This window comes from Psammomys obesus, unplaced genomic scaffold (genome assembly GCF_907164565.1).
Source record: "Psammomys obesus unplaced genomic scaffold, mPsaObe1.curated_primary_1811, whole genome shotgun sequence".
NCBI lineage: Eukaryota > Metazoa > Chordata > Mammalia > Rodentia > Muridae > Psammomys > Psammomys obesus.
In genome coordinates, this window is record NW_026591598.1 from 6,059,478 (window position 1) to 6,078,556 (window position 19,079).

General features: G+C 42.2%; 1 protein-coding gene across 4 annotated transcripts; it reads right to left on the reverse strand.

The window, feature by feature from the left end:
- Positions 1 to 207: 207 nt before the first annotated feature.
- On the reverse strand, positions 208 to 18,697 carry Zmym1 (zinc finger MYM-type containing 1). 4 transcript variants are annotated; one of them, XM_055611172.1, is made up of 8 exons: positions 18,557 to 18,697; positions 17,637 to 17,702; positions 13,688 to 13,926; positions 9,377 to 9,548; positions 6,094 to 6,244; positions 5,509 to 5,643; positions 5,326 to 5,363; positions 208 to 4,433 (listed from the first exon to the last, which is right to left on the reverse strand). In XM_055611172.1, exons 2-8 carry the CDS (start codon positions 17,655 to 17,657, stop codon positions 2,142 to 2,144), a joined length of 3,048 nt encoding a protein of 1,015 aa, XP_055467147.1. In that variant the 5' UTR covers positions 17,658 to 17,702; positions 18,557 to 18,697; the 3' UTR covers positions 208 to 2,141. The 4 variants fall into 4 exon arrangements, with proteins under 4 accessions (XP_055467147.1, XP_055467148.1, XP_055467149.1 ...); XM_055611173.1 differs by lacking the exon at positions 17,637 to 17,702; XM_055611174.1 differs by lacking the exon at positions 17,637 to 17,702 and having other exon boundaries at positions 18,481 to 18,697.
- Positions 18,698 to 19,079: the final 382 nt, after the last annotated feature.

The following is a 19,079-nucleotide window of genomic DNA, read 5'->3' on the forward strand; positions in this document are numbered from 1 at the left end:
TTAAGGACATTAGGAGCACTGGATGTTCTTCCAAAAAGTCCTGAGTTCAGTTCCCAGCAATCACATGGTGGCTCATAACCATTTATGAGATCTGGTGCCCTCTTCTGGCCTGCAGGCACACACGCAGGCAGAATACAGTATAAATAATTTTTAAAACCCCAAAGGATTAAAAAAAACAAAACAAAACATGAAATCATCATCCAATGTAAGGTCAATTCCCTTTTATTCCCAACAAGCAGCTCTTAATGCACTCAGAAGCAGACTGATAGTTAACAACAGTTGAACAATGTTAAGACAAAAGGCAGATATGCTGGTGGTAATGTGAAAGTATGCCTAGGGCCTAATTAAAGCTTAAGAAGTACAAAACCGCAATCCCTACGTCCACTTCTACAACATGTATCCTAAAAAAGGCTTTAAGTGGGAAGTGGCTTTTTTGTGCGTGTATGTTTTGAGACAGGTTTTTCTGTGTAGCCTTGTCTGTCCTCAACTCACTTTTTAGACCAGGCTGGCCTCGAACTTAGAGATCTCCATGCCTCTGCCTCCCTAAGTGATGGGATTAAAGGTGTTTTCTCTTAGTAGGACTAGAGAAAGTGCTTTGGCTAGTTTGAGAGATGTACATGATGGCCTAGCTGTGCTGGTCTACCCTTAACTTCCCCACTATGCCAACTACCAGTCCTTCCTACAACCCAAGTGCTAGAGACCCTTCTTGCATGCCGGAGAGCCACAGGACCCCACGCTGCAAGACAGCCAGCCTTATGTTTGCCTGCCTATGCTTTTGCTGGTCCCAGTCTGAGATGCTGGCCTTTGCTGTACAGTTAAGGATCTCTAGGATTTTTCTCGAGGATTGGATGGTTAGTAACAGCAAGCGATCTCTGGCAGAGATGACAGGAGAGACAAGCAAATTCTGGCACAAACTGGGCTGTGGTGTAACAGAGACAGTGCAGTCGATGAAGATGGGAGTAACCAGACCATGACTTGAACTGACAGGCTTTGTCCACCACATGTCCACCCTGAGGACACGGAGGCTGGAGACGCACTTGCCAGGGCAGGTGCAGTTCAGTGGCTGAGATCTAAGGGAAACTGAGACGGATCACAGGACAATTCTAGGGTCTTGTAGCTCCCATGGAATTGGTTCCAGTCTGGGAAGCTCTGCTCTGTATCCGGCCGAGGAAACACCACCTCTCCCAGATCCCTTCTATATCACAGAAACTCAAGGGGCCCTCTTCCATCAACTGCCTCAAAGGCATGGGGGCTGGGCTCCCTCTGCTCTGGCTTTCAGCTTTTCCTGGGGATTGAATTAAGATAGCAGGACTGACCATGTGACTACTGGGGGCCCAGAATTCAGCGGAAGCTCTGGACAGCCCAGATCTGAAAATATGGAGTTTCCTGCTCCTGAATGAAGGTCAGGTGCTACCTGCTTAAACTTCCTCAAATGAAGCAGGTGGGTGAGAGAATCAAAGCTGAATCTGGCTTTTGCTAAAGTTCTCCCTACATCCCTACTCTCTCTCCTCCTGGAATGAGCTACCGTAGATGTTAAGGGCGATTACTACCTAGTTCACACTCTGTTTTTCAAACGTTAAACTCACAGCCACTCCGTATCTCTGCTGGTGCCAGGGTCTTATTCCAGTTAGGCCTCTAATCCTTTGCTCCTGTAGATTTACTAGCTTCCCAGCAGTGGTTTTTAAATAAAAATGGAAATAATCCTTAGCAGTCAGTCATGATGATATTACAGGACTTCCTTCTGCATGCTAAGCAAGTGTGTTACAACTGAGTTACAGTCCTGGGGAAACAGCATGGTGAGATTCCAGGAGTGTGGCTGCTAAGTCTGACTTCTAACTGGATTTCTACATTCCTTTGGACTCCAGACTCCTCTAATTCTCTGCTGGATCTCCAGCACTTAAAATACTGTCTGGTATGTACTACTTGCTCAGTAAATGTGTTAACTGTACATGTGCCCAACACAGTGTGTCATAGTTTAAAAGACAGAAGGTAAGAGGGTTGGTTACTCATAGTGCTTACAAATTCAAGACTAGCTTAGGCTACATAGTAAGACCCTATCTCAAAAGAACTAAAAAGCAAAACTGTACCAGGATTCCAATAGAACCACAGAATTCTTTTAATTAGGTGCAAAGTTTTAAGTCTTATGGCTCTTTCATTTGACTGATAAACTTTTCGACGAGTCCACTGAGTCTCTCAGGCTCCATCAATTTATTGACCAGCTCCTGCTCGACAGCCATCAGGGCCAGGCTGCTCAGCTTCTCTTGTCCCTTGGTGCGGAGTAAGTATGTTCGAAGATGAGGCAGTGTGGAAAATGACTTCTCACTATTTGCTGGAGTAATTGGCCAAGATAGAGCAGTATGTAGCAGTTTTGACATACAGGGAATGTTATTGTGGAGACCATGCTGAATAAACAAACAGCCAAGGTCAGAGAGACTTAAGGGACCACACTCAGTGACAAAATTGAGACTTGCGTACTGCCGGTAAAATCTGAGCTCAGGGATAATGTCTGCACCAAGCCGATAGAATTCCTGGATATGTTTGGCTGTTGCTTCATTTAATGGTTCATTCCACTTAAATAACAACTCTGAAATTTGTTTCATTTTGCAATAATCAAACTCTGAAAAATATAACTTTAAATTTTTTAATATAGTATCCAAACCTTGGTAATAAATATTATTTTTATAATGTTCATCTGCTGAAGTAAGAAAGAACACATGCTCTGAGTTGCCAGGATCTACCGTCTTCTGAATTTTTCTTCTTTGAAAAAAGGGTTTTTCAACATCAAAACCCTTGCTGGTTATTTTTTTACATATTTCATCTGCTCCATCCCATATAGTTTTGAAATATGTATCATTTCTTTCAGAAGACAAACATTCCAAAATTGCTTCTATTTTTGAAAACAAAGAAAAGATATCAACAGTTTCACTTTGAAACTCTCTTGAAAGAATTCCTGCAATACTGAGCACTCGATAAAGAAATTTCAAACAAAATATAAATTCAAACTTGGTAACCATCACCAACAAATCACTGAGTTCATCGGCCACAGCTGTGCCTGAGGCCTGGCGCGCTGCAGACGCCAGTGTTTCAATAATCTCGGGAAGGCAGTCAGTCACAGACAGTAACAAATGATCATGGGCTGTCCAACATGACTGTGAGGTATGTCTTTCACAAGTTTTATTTTGACTTAGCTTACACATGGTTTGCAAACTTGCCAACATTTCTCCAGACACACGAACAGTGTTGAAGAAAGAACTGAGCGTAGTTAGTGTACTTCGGAGTTCTTTTATTTCTTTACAAAAACTAATTACTGCTAATTCAAAAAAATGTGCGTAACAGTGTACATACAAAGCTCTTGGTTCTTCCTTCTTGAATTCTGTTACAACTTCATTAAACTTTATCCTCAAATTTGTGGCACTATCGTAGGCTTGGCCACATATTTTATTAAAATCAACTCCAACCTGCTGCAGGTAAGCTTTGATATGCCTGTGTACATGGGCCCCTGCCATCTCCTCAATAGTGACAAACCCCAGAAACCTTTCTTTAACAAAGACAGCACGTGGTGTTTTTTGTGGGTACCTCACACACACGGAAAGCTGTCTCTTTGTGGCACCATCAGTTATCTCCTCACATATTATTGAAAAAGCTGAGGAGATATTGATCTCACTCACAATGTCCTGTAACATTTCAGCCTTTATTATTTCAATAATCTCCCCCTGGACTTCTGAACTACTATAGAAGTCAATGTGTGAACTCATAAGCCGAAACACTTCTTCTCCTTTATCTCTTGCTCTGATTTCTAGTAATTCCAAAAAATTGCCTTTATTAATGGATGAAATAGACTGGTCATTTCCTTTTAAGAGCAAACATTGTTTTCCAAGAAATAAAATGTTTTCAATGATGAGCTTTAGGTACTTTTTATTTCCTTCAGTATGTTTTGAAAGACCTGATGAATCATCATGTGGATCGTCAAGAAACTGGTATTGCTTCCAAAATTGCAATGACTTTAAATGCATTTCACTCTCTTCATGCTTTCTGAATTTTTCCAGCATTTTCTCCCAGTCAGTAGTTCCTTTTGCAAAAGTTTGTCTCTGGCAGCTAAAACTTTTCTGGTAGAACAAGTGGCAAGAATAGCAGAATGCAACATCATTCTTAGTATTGGTGTTCATAGGCTGAAAACCTGGGCGCCAAGATTTTCTACTATTTTGTGGCTCTTTTTGAACGTTTTGTATTGTGGCTGTGGACTTTGAATAACACGGTCTATCATTTACTTTCACAGATTCCAGGTTGTACGTAGAATCCTGGCTTGCCTCTCTGTCGTTCTGTACTTCCCCACTGCGGCCAGCGGTGTCCTCAAAGAGCCCTGATGAGGATGGGAGGAGGCGTGGCTGCTCCATACTGCTGCCAACATCACTACTGGATTCACTGCGTGAGCTCTTAGACAAAAAAATGATAAAATAATACTTGGTTTAGCAGTTTTCAAGTAATTAAAAAAATCGAAACACATCTATTGCACAGTAAAATGGACAAGTTATAGTGTAAGACTCTCCTTGAGCAGCACTAACAATTATTATTTCCCATCTAGATTCAGCATTAAATGTTTAAAGCTGTTCTAGGTGTGTAACTACAGAAAAATAATTTCTATTACTCAGATAACTAGAATTATTCATTCGAAAAGAAGCTGGGCATGATGCTGGTTAGTGGTGTTTCATGCCTTTAGTCCCAGTCCTTGGGAGGCAGAGGCAGGCAGACCTCTGAGAGTTCAAGGTCAGTCCAGTCCAGGACAGCTAAGGCTACAGAGAGAAACCCTATCTCGAAAAACAAAAGAAATCAAAAAAGAGGCTGGGCATGGTGGCACCCACCTTTAATCCCCAACACTCTAAGAGATAGAAGTAGGAGAATCTCTGTGAATTTAAGGCCAGCCATTGTTACAAAGTGAGATCTTGCCTTAAAAGAAGACAAGCAAACCTCAGAGCAAAATATAATACTACTTTAAAATTAAATTTGATTAAAATTTTTTTTAATTGTTCATGGGTATTTTGCCTACATGTATGCCTGTATATCACTTGTGTGTCCACTGCCTGCAGAGGCCAATAGACGGCTTCTCGGATCCCCTGGACCTGGAGTTTCAGGTCATTCTGAGCTGCCACGAAGCTGGGAATTGAACCCAGGTCCTCTGAAAGAGAAGCCAGAATGCCTAACTGCTGAGCCATCTCTCCCGCCACAATGCTTTATAGCATATATATGTTTATAAAACCATAGCTATGAATGAAAACACACACACAAATGAAATCTGTTTAAAATTGAAAAAATTAGGATAAAACTTACATCTATAATACCATTTGTAGGTCCGGAAGAAAGTGTACCTGTTGAAATAAAGCACATATTCAGGACCTCATACTTCAACAGTGCCATAAGTTCACATAGCTTATTTCGTATCAGAAAACAGACAGACAGACAGTCAGATTCAACAGTATGACAAGACACTGTTTATGTCAAATGTCTGTTTACCTTGTAAGAGATCAGTGTTCACGAGCAGGTCAACATGATCATTTACAAATGACATTATATTGCTTATAACAGGAATTGGATATTTCTTTGGACAAAGATTCTCTTTTGAAGCACTGTGCACCATGGAAACATTAACTGACAAAAATAAACAAAAATCCTTGTTAATCCAGCAGCAAGTACTGTTCAGTGGTAAATGGTTTTGTGCTGAAGGCTGCAGGAGAGTGCTTGCCCTCCACGTACTCCAAGTGCACCATCACACCTGGCCTAAGCCACAGTGGGCATCGGACCCAGGGCTTCATGCAAGCTGGGCAAGCACTCAGACAATGAGCTACATTAACAGTCTGTTCCAGTGTTTTAAAATAAAGACTATTTTATTTGTGAGGTAATGCTGTTACAAGGGTGCTAGGACCTGAACTTGGGTCTTCATGATTGAGCAGCAAGCATTCTTAACTGCTAAGCCATCCTCCAGCACTCGTTTGGGACTCTAAGTTACTTTAACGTGGAAATTAATCAAAGTTACAAACTAAAAGCAAAGTGCAGTCATATCCCAGTACTTGGTACAACTTTGAGGCTGGTGGGGATTACCTGGAGAAGATTCCATGACAGCACTGTTGTATGAAGAAAAACAAACAGAGCAGAGAACCTCTATGCTCCCCAAGTCATTAGTAATCACAATCATCTCATCTGACAGTTTCAGTGATTTGCAAGGAAAAGATCTAAGTATTCTGGGTGGTTTCTGTTTAGAGATTAAAAATAATATTCATTTTTCTGGTATATCACATGCAATGCTAAAAACACTCAGCATACCTACTGAAACTGCTTTTAGCTAAAATATTACAAACAATAACAAATTTCGATACTTCCTTCAACACTAGAAGAGAGTATAGGCTGCAACAACAAAATGAGACAATTTGACAAGTTTATCTGAAAATTATCCGATCATTTCACAGCAACAATAATAGTAATAATGCATACGCAATGAAGAAGGGGTCGCAGGGTTCCAGGTGGCTATAAGCACCATGTAGGTACTAGGAACTGAACTGGGTCCTCTGGATAGTAAGTCCTGAGTTATCTCTCTAGCTCCTAAATAAACTAATCTTTAAAAAGAAAGACCAAAGCCAGGTGCAGTAACTCATGCCTTAATCCCAGCACTTGGGAGGCAGAGGCATGCAGATCTCTGTGAGTTCCAGGCCAGTCTGGGCTACACAGAGAAACCTTGTCTCAAAACACCAAAAATTAAATTAAAAATAAAAAGAAACAAAACCAAAACAACCAAGAAGAAAAAAAAAAGTTGTGGTGGCACATACTTTTAATTCTAGCACTAGGGGAGCAAAGGCAGGCATATTTCTTGAGCTTCAGGCTAGCCTGGTTTACAGAGCCAGCTCTAGGCCAGCCAAGGATACATAGAGAAACCCTACCAGGAAAAACTGGGGTGTTGGGGGGGGGGTCAGGGAGGGTACTGGAGAGATGGCTCAGAGGTTAAAAGCACTGGCTGCTCTTCCAGAGGTCCTGAGTTCAATTCCCAGCAACCACATAGTGACTCACAATCACCTATAATGAGATCTGATGCCCTCTTCTGGTGTGCAGGCATAACATTGTATACCTAGTAAATACATTAAAAAAAAAAAAAAAATGGATGCAGGGTTGGCTCAGCCTTTAAGAGCACCAGCTGCTCTTCCAGAGGTCCTGAGTTTAATTCCCAGCTCACAACCATCTGTAATTGGCTCTGATTCCCTCTTCCGGTGCGCATGAAAACAGAGCACCCACATACATAAAATAAATAAATAAATCTTTTAAAACAACAACAAAGAAATAGAAATAAAGAAGAAAAAAACGGGGAAGGGGAAAGCAGAGGATGATTTTCATTTTATTCTTTTATTAACATGTATATCTTTTTCTTTGAGACAAGTAGCTCTGGCTGGTCTGGAACCTGGTTACATAGATCAGGCTGACTCCAATTCTGAGATCTGCTAACTCTGCCTCCAGACTGCTGTAATCATAGGCAGCCATTACACTTGGCTCCTCATCCTGTTATTAAAACATAAAATGCTCCTGAAATTCCTCCTTCCAGACAGAAGGACCCCTTCTTTTTTTGTGTGCTAGGGGATGAACACAAGGTCTTAATCATGCTAATGAAAAGCTCTGCCACTGAGCTATACCTCCAGCTCTCACAGAGGCATTCTGTAGGCAGCAGTCCAACAGATCAAGAAACCCTGATGGCACCAGCTTCACTGACAATGTCATCAGGATGAAGGCACACTCAACTGTGCCTACTAAAGGAGCCTGGAGATCTGTTTCCTGATATTTTGGTGTATTCAGTATGAGTTGCATGTACATGATATATATGTATATTATCATACATAATAAATAAATTTGTTTTTGTTTTCAAAATCAGGTTTCTCTGTGTATTCCTGGCTGTCCTGGAACTTGCTCTGTAGACCAGGCTGGCCTTGAACTAGGAGCTCTGGCTGCCTTTGCCCCCAAAGTGCTGGGATTAAAGGGGTGCACCACCACCTCCCGCTAAGTTTCATATTCTTAATAGTACTGGGAGGTAGGTTTAGCATTCCCTTGAAGTGTAACCTGTTTTGTTTTTGTTGTTGTTGTTCCTAGCAGCCTTACTCTATATAGAAAAAATCCCCTTCTAAAGACAATAAGGATCATATTCCTATTGATCAGTTGCCTATCCATGGACTGTTTCCCTACCATGACTAGAATGAGAATGCCGCACATGGGTTTAATTCCTTCTGCTTTTTGTTGTTGTTTTGTTCTCTGAGGCAGGGTTTCTCTGTATAACAGCCCCGGCTGTCCTGGAACTCTCTTTGTTGTCCAGGCAGGCTTCAAACTCAGAGATCCATCTGCCGCTGCTTCCTGAGAGCTGGGATTAAAAGTGTGCACCACCACATACAGCTCTCCTTCTGCCTTTTCATCTTCCTTTTTTAAAATTTTACTTATCTTGACCTTATGTGTTTTGCCTGCCTGTATGTCTATGTAAGTGTGTCAGATCTTGGAGTTACAGTTGTGAACTGCCATGTGTGTGGTGCTGGGGTTTGAACCCACATCCTCTGGAAAATCAGCCATCTCTCCAGCCCTCTTTCTTTTCTTTTAGAAGATTTATTTATTTTATGTATGAGTGTTCTATCTGCATTTACAACTGCCAGAAGAGGGAATCAGTTCACATTTTAGATTGTTGTGAGCCACCATGTGGTTGTCGAGAATTGAACTCATGACCTTTGGAAGAGCAGACAAGGCTCTTAACCGTTGAGCCATCTCTCCAGGCCCTCTTTTCTTTTTATAAGATAGGGTTTCACTATGTATGTAGTCCTGACTGGCTTAGAACTTGGTAAGTAGGCCAGGCTGGCTTGAAAATCGAAGCTCCACCTAGCCCTGTCTCATATATTGGGATTATGTATTACTAGATCACAAGGCATCATGTAACAATCAAGATATATACTAGTCTGACTTTATAAAAAGGGATCAAACCAGTAATTGTGTTCATCGCAGTCCACCAAGACATAGGTGTTCTCAGAAGTACCCAAAGGTCTTTCTCATCCTCATCAACTATCAATCAAAGATTCCCCCAATGATAGCAAACACATTCACAGACTAGCTGATGGGACAGCAGTTCTTTCTGCTCACCGGTTTCTCTGAGCTAGCATTCTCTGCACTATTGACGTGAGGACCCCGTGCTTCACCTGAAGTATGTGAGGCAGATTACAGATCACAGGTCTTAGACTAATTCCCAGTGAAACTTGTCAGCAGAAAGAAAATCTGAGAAGTCAGCATTACTGCAAAGACGGAAACAGTAACAAAAGGCATTTAAGCAGAATCACCAGAATTCTCCTAAGGGTTAAACATGACTGAGACTTACAGCAGATGTCTTCTGACACACGCAGCACTTTAAAGTGCTGTCAGAACACACAGTAACACATGGCTTCCTTTTCTCTTCATATGATGAAAGACAAGATTGGCTACAAAAGTTTTTGTTACAGCTACTATCCTCCAATGGGACACTCTTCATATCCTTCAGATTTAAAATGTCTCTAAAAACAAACAACAAATGCTTGTTAACAGAACAATAAATATATAAAGTAACTGATGAGTGTGTATGAGTGTGTGTGTGTGCGCGCGCGTGCGCACATGAGGGGCCCAGAGCAGGATGTTGGGTATCTTCCCTCTTGCTCTCTGTATTGTCCTGACCCAGTCTTTCACTGAATTGGGAGCCAGAGTCACTGGGCTACAGTGGTTGGGCAGTGAGCTCTTGGGATCCTTCTGCCATGCATTTACTGTAAAACAAAACAAGCCAATTACGTTTCTGAAATTGAGGATGTTGTTAATAAAACGTTTTCAAGTTATTTTAATTCGAACCTTGATAATCCCTAGCACCCACATGGCAGCTCAGAACTGTCTGTAATTCCTGTTTCAGGGGCTCTGGTGCCCTCTTCTGCACTCCAAGGGCAATGCATACTTTGGTACACAGACATATAAGCAGGCAACCCCCCCCCCCCCGCCAAATAAATCTGAAAAGAAATATTCCACATGACCATCCTAGTTTGCTTCTACTGCTAGGATAAAGACCGTGACCAAAAGCAACTCACGGAGGAAGGCGTTTATCCTGCCTTACAACTCCCAGGTCATAATCCAGCACTGAAGGAAGTAAGGGCACCAACTGAAGGAGACCACAGGCTTGCTGCTTCCCGGCTTGCTGTCCAGCTCTAACCTGCTGTCTGAGACAACACTGGACCACTTGCCCAAGGGTAGCACCCTCCACAGGTGGATCGGCCTCTACATCAGTCAGGAAAATGCCCTTGTCTACAGGTCAATCTGTTGGAGGCATATTCTCAACTGTGGTTCCTTCTCATTCCTGTCAAGGTGACAGAAACCTAACCAGCACAGTGATAAAGAGGGACACAGGCTTAAAGTACTGGTCCTGTCTATCAGGTTGATTACTATCTTAAGACAAAGTCTATAAAGGAGATCTGAGTTACAACCACAGCCATCTTTTTCATGAATCATCATTTGAATACATGCTAAACTACTGTCTACGGAACTTAGATATTTTCTGGAAAAGGAAGAAAGGCTGCTATTTTGAGAAAAACATCTCATAGTATAAATAAAATAGTAGAAATTAGAAATTTTAGAAAAATTTAGATAAAAATTAAAAATTTTAGAAAATCTGAATTAGCCATCTCTAGCTGGATCAAGTCTTAATACTTGAAAGCTTAAAAAATATTTATTTATCTATTATATATATAATATATATAATAAATAATATATAACTATATATTATTTATATAATTTTCTCCCTGCATGTACACCAGAAGAGGGCACCAGATCTCATCATAGACAGTTATGAGCCACCATGTAGTTGCTGGGAATTGAACTCAACCTCTGGAGGAGCAGCCAGTGCTCTTAACTACTGAGTTGTCTCTCCAGCCAAGTGATTGTTTCTAATATAATAAAGTTTAAAATTAAAAAAAGAAAAAAAAAATCTAACCACGTTAGAAGGATTCTTACAGTTAGTTAAAAATAACTGAGCACAGGTGTGACCTGGCCTTAAATACATTAAATATTATCGAATAGGCCTGTTTTGGACTGGGATGATTGTCTTCAGAACTTTTTGTTTGTAAACTACAGTGTGGAAATAATGCTTCTTAAACATATCTTAAATAGTTTTCAATAACAAATCTCCTCTTTGTAACAATATTTTTAATGTCATCTTCAAAGTTATCCTTCATTTTGTTTCACTAAGTAAAAAAAAATAAGTATTAAAGATACTAAATCATTGATTAAAAAAAAAAAAGAAACCTTAAATATGACTTAAAATGTTGGGACTTCAGCTGAGTGTAGTGGCGTAGGCTTTTAATCCCAGCACTAAGGAGGTAGGCCGACCTCTGTGAGTTGAGGCCAGCCTGGTCTACAGAGTGAATTCCAGAGCAGCCAGGGCTACACAGAGAAACCACCGGGAAAAACCTAAAAGATGCTGTGGAGTGTGAAATTTAAGGAACTACAGAGATGGCTCAGTGGTTAGGAACCCCAGCTGCTCTTCCACAGGAACTGGCTCAGTTCCCAGCACCCACATGTTGGTTCACAACTACCCATAACTACAGCTCCAGGATCCAATGTTTTATTCTGATTTTCCCAGGCACCAGGCAGGCATGTGGTACACACACATGCAGGCAAAAACATTCATACGTGCAAATAAATCTTACAAGTCTCCATAAAAACACGTTATTACTATGAACCTTGATGGTCTCTCCCAGTCTAAGCATGTCTACCATCAACCAATCCACAATTTCTAACAACTATCTATCATCTATCTATGTATGTGAATATATATACATATATATGAATAAATATTCCCGAGGAGGCCCAAGTTGTTTCCTATTTCTGTTCATACCTGATCGTCACACCTTAAATAAACAACTTACACAGCAAATTCCTTCTCAAATGAGTCTTTTTCAACGCCTGTGATATGTAGCAAAGCTAGTAATGTGGTGTGTATATGCTAACCATAGCAACACAGGGCCTTAACTTCGCAGGGACTCAGTTTCCTCAAAACCAAAAGAAAAGGTCTGCATCAGGTGATCTCTAATGTCCCTTCCAGTTTATGAGTCTGCAGAAAGAGAAAGTAGGCTGAAGAGAGTGACCTACAACTTATAGCCAAGAGAAAAATTGTCATTAGACATAGTATAGTAGGAGAGAAAAGCAAAGACAGAGAACTGTGGACGTTTTGGTTTGTGATATGTAAACGTTTTTGTTCTAGTCCCAAGTGGGGAATTTTAGTTTGTCCTGTTAATTGTCTTGTGTGGATCGTGGTCTTTGCCAGCTGGAATTAGTTGAATTCTGAGGACTTGGAGGGGTATAAATATGATAGCCCAGGCTGGAGAGATGGCTCAGTGGTTAAGAGCACTGGCTGTTCTTTCAGAGGTCCTGAGTTCAATTCCCAGCAACTGCATGGTGGCTCACACCATCTATGATGAGATCTGGCGCCCTCTTCTGATAGATATGTAATAAATAAATATGATAGCCCAGAGGAAGAGGGCATGGTGGCTTGGAGGAGGACTCCCTGCTGCTGGTTCGTCCTGTTGCTGTGTTTGCTGGTGACCTGGCCCTCTGGATTTCCTGATGACAGATACTGGTATTGCCCCCAAAAGAATCCTATGACCCCACCCAGCAGGAAGAAGTAAAGAGGGCTATGTCCCCATTCCTTACAACCTTCTTTTTCTCCTACCCGAGGTTGGGGGTTGGAAGGGAGGTATAAGCTATAAGGAGCCCCCAAGTGAAGTAGTGTTTGAAAAACTAGTGCCTACAGGAGGGCTGGAAAGGTGGCACGGCAGTCAAGAGCACTGGGAGCTCTTGCAGAGGACCTGGGTTCAATTTCCAGAAACCCACACGGGTGGCTCACAACCGTAAATCCAGTTTCAAGAGATCAAATCCCTCTGGCCTCTGTAGGAACCAGGCATGCACAGACATACAGGTAAACACTCACACATGAAATAAAATACACAGCCTTTGAAAAAAGAAAAAGAAAAGCAAGAGCAAAGATAAAGTTAAGCAGAGTTCCAGAAAATCGGACCTGAAACAAAAGACAACATCGAAGTGCCAGCCAAGTCAGGAACTGAAGCACTCTCCTACAAAGGCCTGTGGCCTATTCAGTAAGTGTGGGTAGGGTAGCCTGGTGGCACACACCTGTAGAGTTCCAGACTTGGAAAGCAAGCAGAGGCAGGAGATCTCTGTGAGTTGAAGTCCTGCCTGCTCTCCTGGCTAGCCAGAGGCTACACAGTGAGACCCTGTCTCAAAACAAAACAAAACTCCAAGGGAATTGGGAACAAACAAGAGAAAATATCTTGAGTAAGTGCCTGACTGAAAAAAAAAAAAAAAAAGTAACGTACCATATCCACGTTCTGAGCAGACAACATACGATTGAATACTCGCAACTCTCATATTTATTTAGCAAAACAAACAAATGCTAAGGAAGAAATTCTCAGTGCATTTGTGCCCTTGCACGTATCTGCAAAACCCCTCAACAACCGAACCTACTTGTGAGTGATCTTAAAGAACTGGAAAGAGAAGCAAATTCTTTTCTTGTCACCAAGGTTTCCCATCTTCAGATAACCAACACCCTGACCGGGATCTACGCAGCAAAGGAGAAGGCACCGGCATCTGTTAAGTGACCTACCTGGAGCAGTTTAAGCACATCCTCTTGACAGGAGCTGCTGCGACGGCGGGTGACGCGAGGTCACCGATGCACAGTCGTGAGCAGAAAAGCTCAGTGGACCCTTTCCTCTGAAAAGCTGTCTGTCCCTTCCGAAGAGCTCTTTTACAGCCACAACAGGAAAGCTGAACAGCCGTGGCCGGGGCTGCGGGAAGCATTTTATCCATGCCAGGGGACACCAGAGAAGACACTCCACTGCAGAGCTTTAGAAACAGGACAGGGAGAACACAGTGTTTCCTTTACATGTATGTGCACCTTTCCCTTCAGAGGTTACGCCCGGATGTAACCCAACCCACAACAGCATAATATTCAAAGGCAAGTTTAGAAAGTAGACTACACTGGCTATTTTATTGATCAAGGAAAGTTACGATTAATTCTATTGCCACTGTCTGAAAATGTGTTTTTTCTCTTGAATTTTGGGTTGCTGAACATTCCAAAAACAGGTAATTAAAAATATGTACACAGTATACTCAAGGCAATCGGCCAGCCCAACAGAAAACGACAAGACAAATTTGTATAACTGGACTAAACATCAAGTTCTGGTGAGCTGGGTGTGGTTTCTGCCTCTCACCCATTAGTTCCCAATTTAAAAAAAAATGTTTAAACTTAACATTTCAGGCTAGTGAGACGGCTTAATGTTGAAGGGCACACTATTGCTCTTACAGAGGACCTGGGTTCAGTTCCCAGCACCTGTAACTCCAGCTCCAAGAGAAATGCCCTCTGCTGGCCTCCTCAGGCTCTTACATACACCGATGTGGTGTGCTGAAACCCACACGGGCACGTGCTGCACGCACACAGATAACTAAAAGTTTTAACAATTACATTTAATTTCTGTGTCTGTGTGTGTGTCTCCTGGGGGCTGTATTCAGGACACATGGAACATTAGTTCTCAGCTTCTACTACTTAAGTCTGGTCATTAATCTTGGGCTTGTGTGCAAACACCTTTATTCACCAAGCCATTTTTCCAGGTTCTAAATGTAAAATTGTTTTCCTTTTAATTGCATTTATTCATTTGTTGGGGGAAAGTAGCAATGCATATACCAGGACAACCTATGGGAGTTTATTCTCTCCTTATATAGGGTCTGGGGCTCAAACTCAGGTTATGAGGTTTGAAGTCTTTACCCTCTGAGCCATCACCTGGCTCTTTTCTTTTTCATACAAAGTCTCCTTACATCTCAAAAAATAAACCCCAAAATAGGAGAACTTGGAAGTGAGAGGAAGGAAGATCAGGAGTTCAAGGTAACTGTGAGCTACATAACACCCAGGTTCAATACACTGCCCACCCCAGACCAAAAACAAATAAAAATACAGTAATCTCTTATTATTGGTTAGAGTTAGCAACAATGAACCACAGCCCAAAAGTATGAACTGGAAAAATTCAGAGATGACAATGCCTCCTTCCTTCCTTGAAATAAGGTTCTCACTGAAGCTCTGGGTGTCCTGGAACTCAGAGAGATCCCAATGCCTCTGCCTCCCAGCAATCCTTAAGTTTTAAATTGTGTGCCAAACTTCATCTTTCTAGGGGTTATCTGATTGACTATTATGATGTTTTTACTAATTAACTTTTTTTTTTTTTTAATTTAAAAATGATCCCAAAGAGGGGCTGGAGAGATGGCTCAACGGTTCAGAGCAGGCTCTCCCAGAGGACCCTGGGCTCAATTTCTAGCACCTACATGTTGGCTCACAACCATCCATAACTCATTCCAGAGGCTCTAACACCCTACTCAAGCCATCCTGAGTACCAGACATGTAGTGCTCAGACATACACACAGGCAAAACACCCACATACATAAAATCTAAATTCCTAAAATTAAAAAAAAATTCCACAAGAACAAGAGCTAAAATGCCGACAATTCAAGTTCCATAAAGCAAAGTCACAAGGAATTGCCTTTAAATGAAACCTACGTGGTTTGTACTGTGCCTGGTTTCCGACAGCCACTGGAATCATGGAAGGTATTCTTCATAGGTAAAACATTACAAAGAAATTTGGCTGAATCACAGCTTAAAAAAAAGTTAGTAGCAGGGCGGTGGGGTGCAGGCCTTTAAACCCAGCACTAGGGAGGCAGAGACAGGGTTTTTCTGTGTAGCCTTGGCTGTCCTGTACTCACTTTATATACCAGGCTGGCCTCAAACTCACAGAAGTCTGCCTGCCCCTGCCTCCCAGAGTGCTGGGATCACAGGTGTGCACCACCACACCCAGCTAGCCCCTACACTTTTTTGAGACAGGTTCATTATATTTTCTTCTTTCATTCCCTTCCTGCTAAGCCATCTCAGTAGCCATCCCCTTATTTCTTTAGCTATACTCTCAATCCCTACTTTCTCATTCCTCTTTTTCTGAAACTGTTATTTACAACCATGTTTTTTAAGTTGTAATTCAAAAGCTGCAGTGAGTTCTAAGTTAGTTGAGCTAATTAAGACCCTAAAACAAACAAAATTTCTCTCTTACCATTTCATTTCTGTACTAGAGATTTTAGTCAAATAGATTAAAAAAAAAAATCAAAACTGCTGGGCAGTGGTGGTGCACACCTTTAACCCCAGCACTCAGGAGGCAGAGGCAGGTGGATCTCTCTGAGTTGGAGGCCAGCTCGATATACAGATCCAGTTCTAGGACAGCCAGGGCTACACAGAGAAAACCATGTCTTGGGGGAAAAAAACAGAAAGAGAGATAGAGATAGATATTGGAAAACAGACTAATGTACATTTGTCATTATTCACAGATTTCATGATTGTGTATATACAGAAAACCCCAAAGAATCTACAAATTTTTAAAAAAGATTATTTATTATTTATATTATTCTTCCTGCATGGCAGAAGAGGGCACCAGATCTCATTATAGAAGGTTGTAAGCCACCATGTGGTTACTGGGAATTGAACTCAGAACCTTTGGAAGAGCAGCCAGTGTGCAGAACCTCTGAACCATCTCTCCAGCCCCAAGAGCCTATAAATTTAACAAGGTCAGTATCTAAAAATTTTAGGGGTTGGGGACTGAAGCCCTGAGTTTGACTGTTAGCTCCAGAAAAACAAAACCCCCAAACTATTCTTTATACTAGAAATAAAAAATACAAATATAACCGTCTCCTCCTCCTTTTAGTTTTTCAAGACAGGGTTTCTCTGTATAGCCCTGACTGTCCTGGAACTTGCTTTGAAGCCCAGGCTGGCCCTGAACTCACAGAGATCCACTTGCATCTGCCTCCCAGAGTGCTGGAATTACAGCACTCATCAAATATAAGAGGCAATGGGTACAGCTCAACGGCAGAGCACCGTGTTTGATCCCAACACTGGGGGAAGCAGTAAACACCAAAAATAGAAATAAACCAAATGGAAGATTTCAAGTCTTCCAAACTAAAGTCAAAACATTTGTCAGGAGAATTAAGAAAGCTTTAAGTAAATGGAAAGATGTCACAGGCTTACTGTAAGACCCAAGAACTAACTCAGTTTCCCCTAATTGAAGTGGTAGACCAAAACCCCAGTAGAGATTTGTACACCTGCAAGGTAACTGTCCAGTATATTGAACGTAGAGCAAGTGGATGCGATGTAGAGACTAGCTGGGTGTGGAGGCAAGAAGAACACAAAAGCTAAGGGCCTACTTAGGTGGATACCAAGCGAGCTGGGGGCCACTTTTGGAAGAAGATCAAAACTGAAAGTTAAATGGAGAAGTGGGCATGTGTTCTGTAGCAGTTTCTTCAAGACTGACATAATTCCGCAGGGTACAGCCTTTAATCTCAGCACTCAGTTGTCAGAGGCAGGTGGATCTCTGTGAGTTCGAGGCCAGCCGAATCTACAGAGATCACAAAGCCAAAAAAGCCAGGGATACACAAAACCAAAAAAGACTAAAATATTTCATCCAAAGGGAAGCTCCTTAAAAGGTAAATAACTCAAAAATAGCTTTAGGAAGTGGGTGAGGTTTACTTACAGGGCTCTCTGAGCTCTTCATCTCATGTGAATAGAAGTGAGTTCTATCCCCACAGGAAATAAAGTCCTGTCACACAACAGTGAGAAAGAAGGGGTAATAAAACCGTTGAGTACAGTGGTTCATGCCTATAATCCCAGCATTCGGGAGGTTGAGATTGAAAGATTTCCTAGTTCCAGCTAAATGGCAAGCTACTTCCTGAAAACAAAAATAAAAAGACAAGCCATACTTAACTGTATTATATATTAAGTATTAAATATTTATGTATCTCCAAAGCAGTAACACCTAACAGAAACACAAAATAGCCATTTCTGATATCTGGGTTAAAATACTTAAAATTGCTTGTATTGACTGGGGTGATTACAAGCTTGCACCAATCCCTTTTGAGTTCTGGCTTGCAAATTTCTTTCTTGGTTTTTTGAAACACGGTTTCTGTGTAGCCCCGCGTTTCTTAGAACTTGCCCTGTATACCAAGAAATCCAATTGCCTCTGCCTCCCCGCTAGGATTAAAGGCTTGGAAAACCACAACCGGCATTGGCTTGCAAATTTCACTCACATAACCCTACAGATACAACTACTTGCCGCCATCTTTCCAGCCCAGTATTTTTGTTTTCTCAAACCACGTCTCGTTATACAACAGCGGCTGGCCTAGAACTCACTCTATAGACCCGGCTAGCTTCGAACTCACAGAGATTCCCCGGCCTCTCCAGCGCTGGGATTAAAAGGAAGCGCTACCACGCCCAGGTTGTTTTAAATTTGGAAAAAAAAAAAATGCTGCTTAATGGAAAGAGAGCCACAGGTGTAACCCGAAGACAGAGCAAAGAAGCCGCAAAGAGACCAAACGCACCAAGCTCGGTCGCCGCAGAGGCCAGAGCGCCAGGAACCCTGGAAGCCAGGGTCACGGCTACCTGTGGGCGTCCCACCTGTCACGTCACCCTCCTCGGGACGGGAGGAAGGCCGCCTCTCTCCGGAAAAGCCGGGCCGAACCGCTCCGCGGGGCTGGATAATTTCTCTTCCACCCAACGGCGGGAATATCCTCTCCTGGCTTTGCAGTGCAAACAGCCCCGCCGCCTCCGACCCTCTCCCGGAGGCCTTTGCGGCTGAGCATGCGCAGCGCAGCCCTCTTGGTGGGGGCGGGGGGTGGGGCCTGTCCTAAGCAGGGGAGGTGGACAAGGTGGGACAGGAGGATTTTTTTCTTAGGCTGTTCTTGAGGTCACCTCTAGCTTCCTTTTGTTTGTTTGTTTGTTTGCTTTGTTTTTGAAACATGGTCTCGCTCTGGAGTTCTGGCTGTCAGGGAACTCGCTACACAGACCAGGCCAGTCTCGAATTCACAGAGATGCTCCCGCCTCAGCCTCCCGAGGGCTGGGATTTAAGGGCTCATTGTTACACAGCTTTTGAGTTAGAATATAAAAAACAAGGTTGTAAATACAGCTTCAGAAAAAGAGG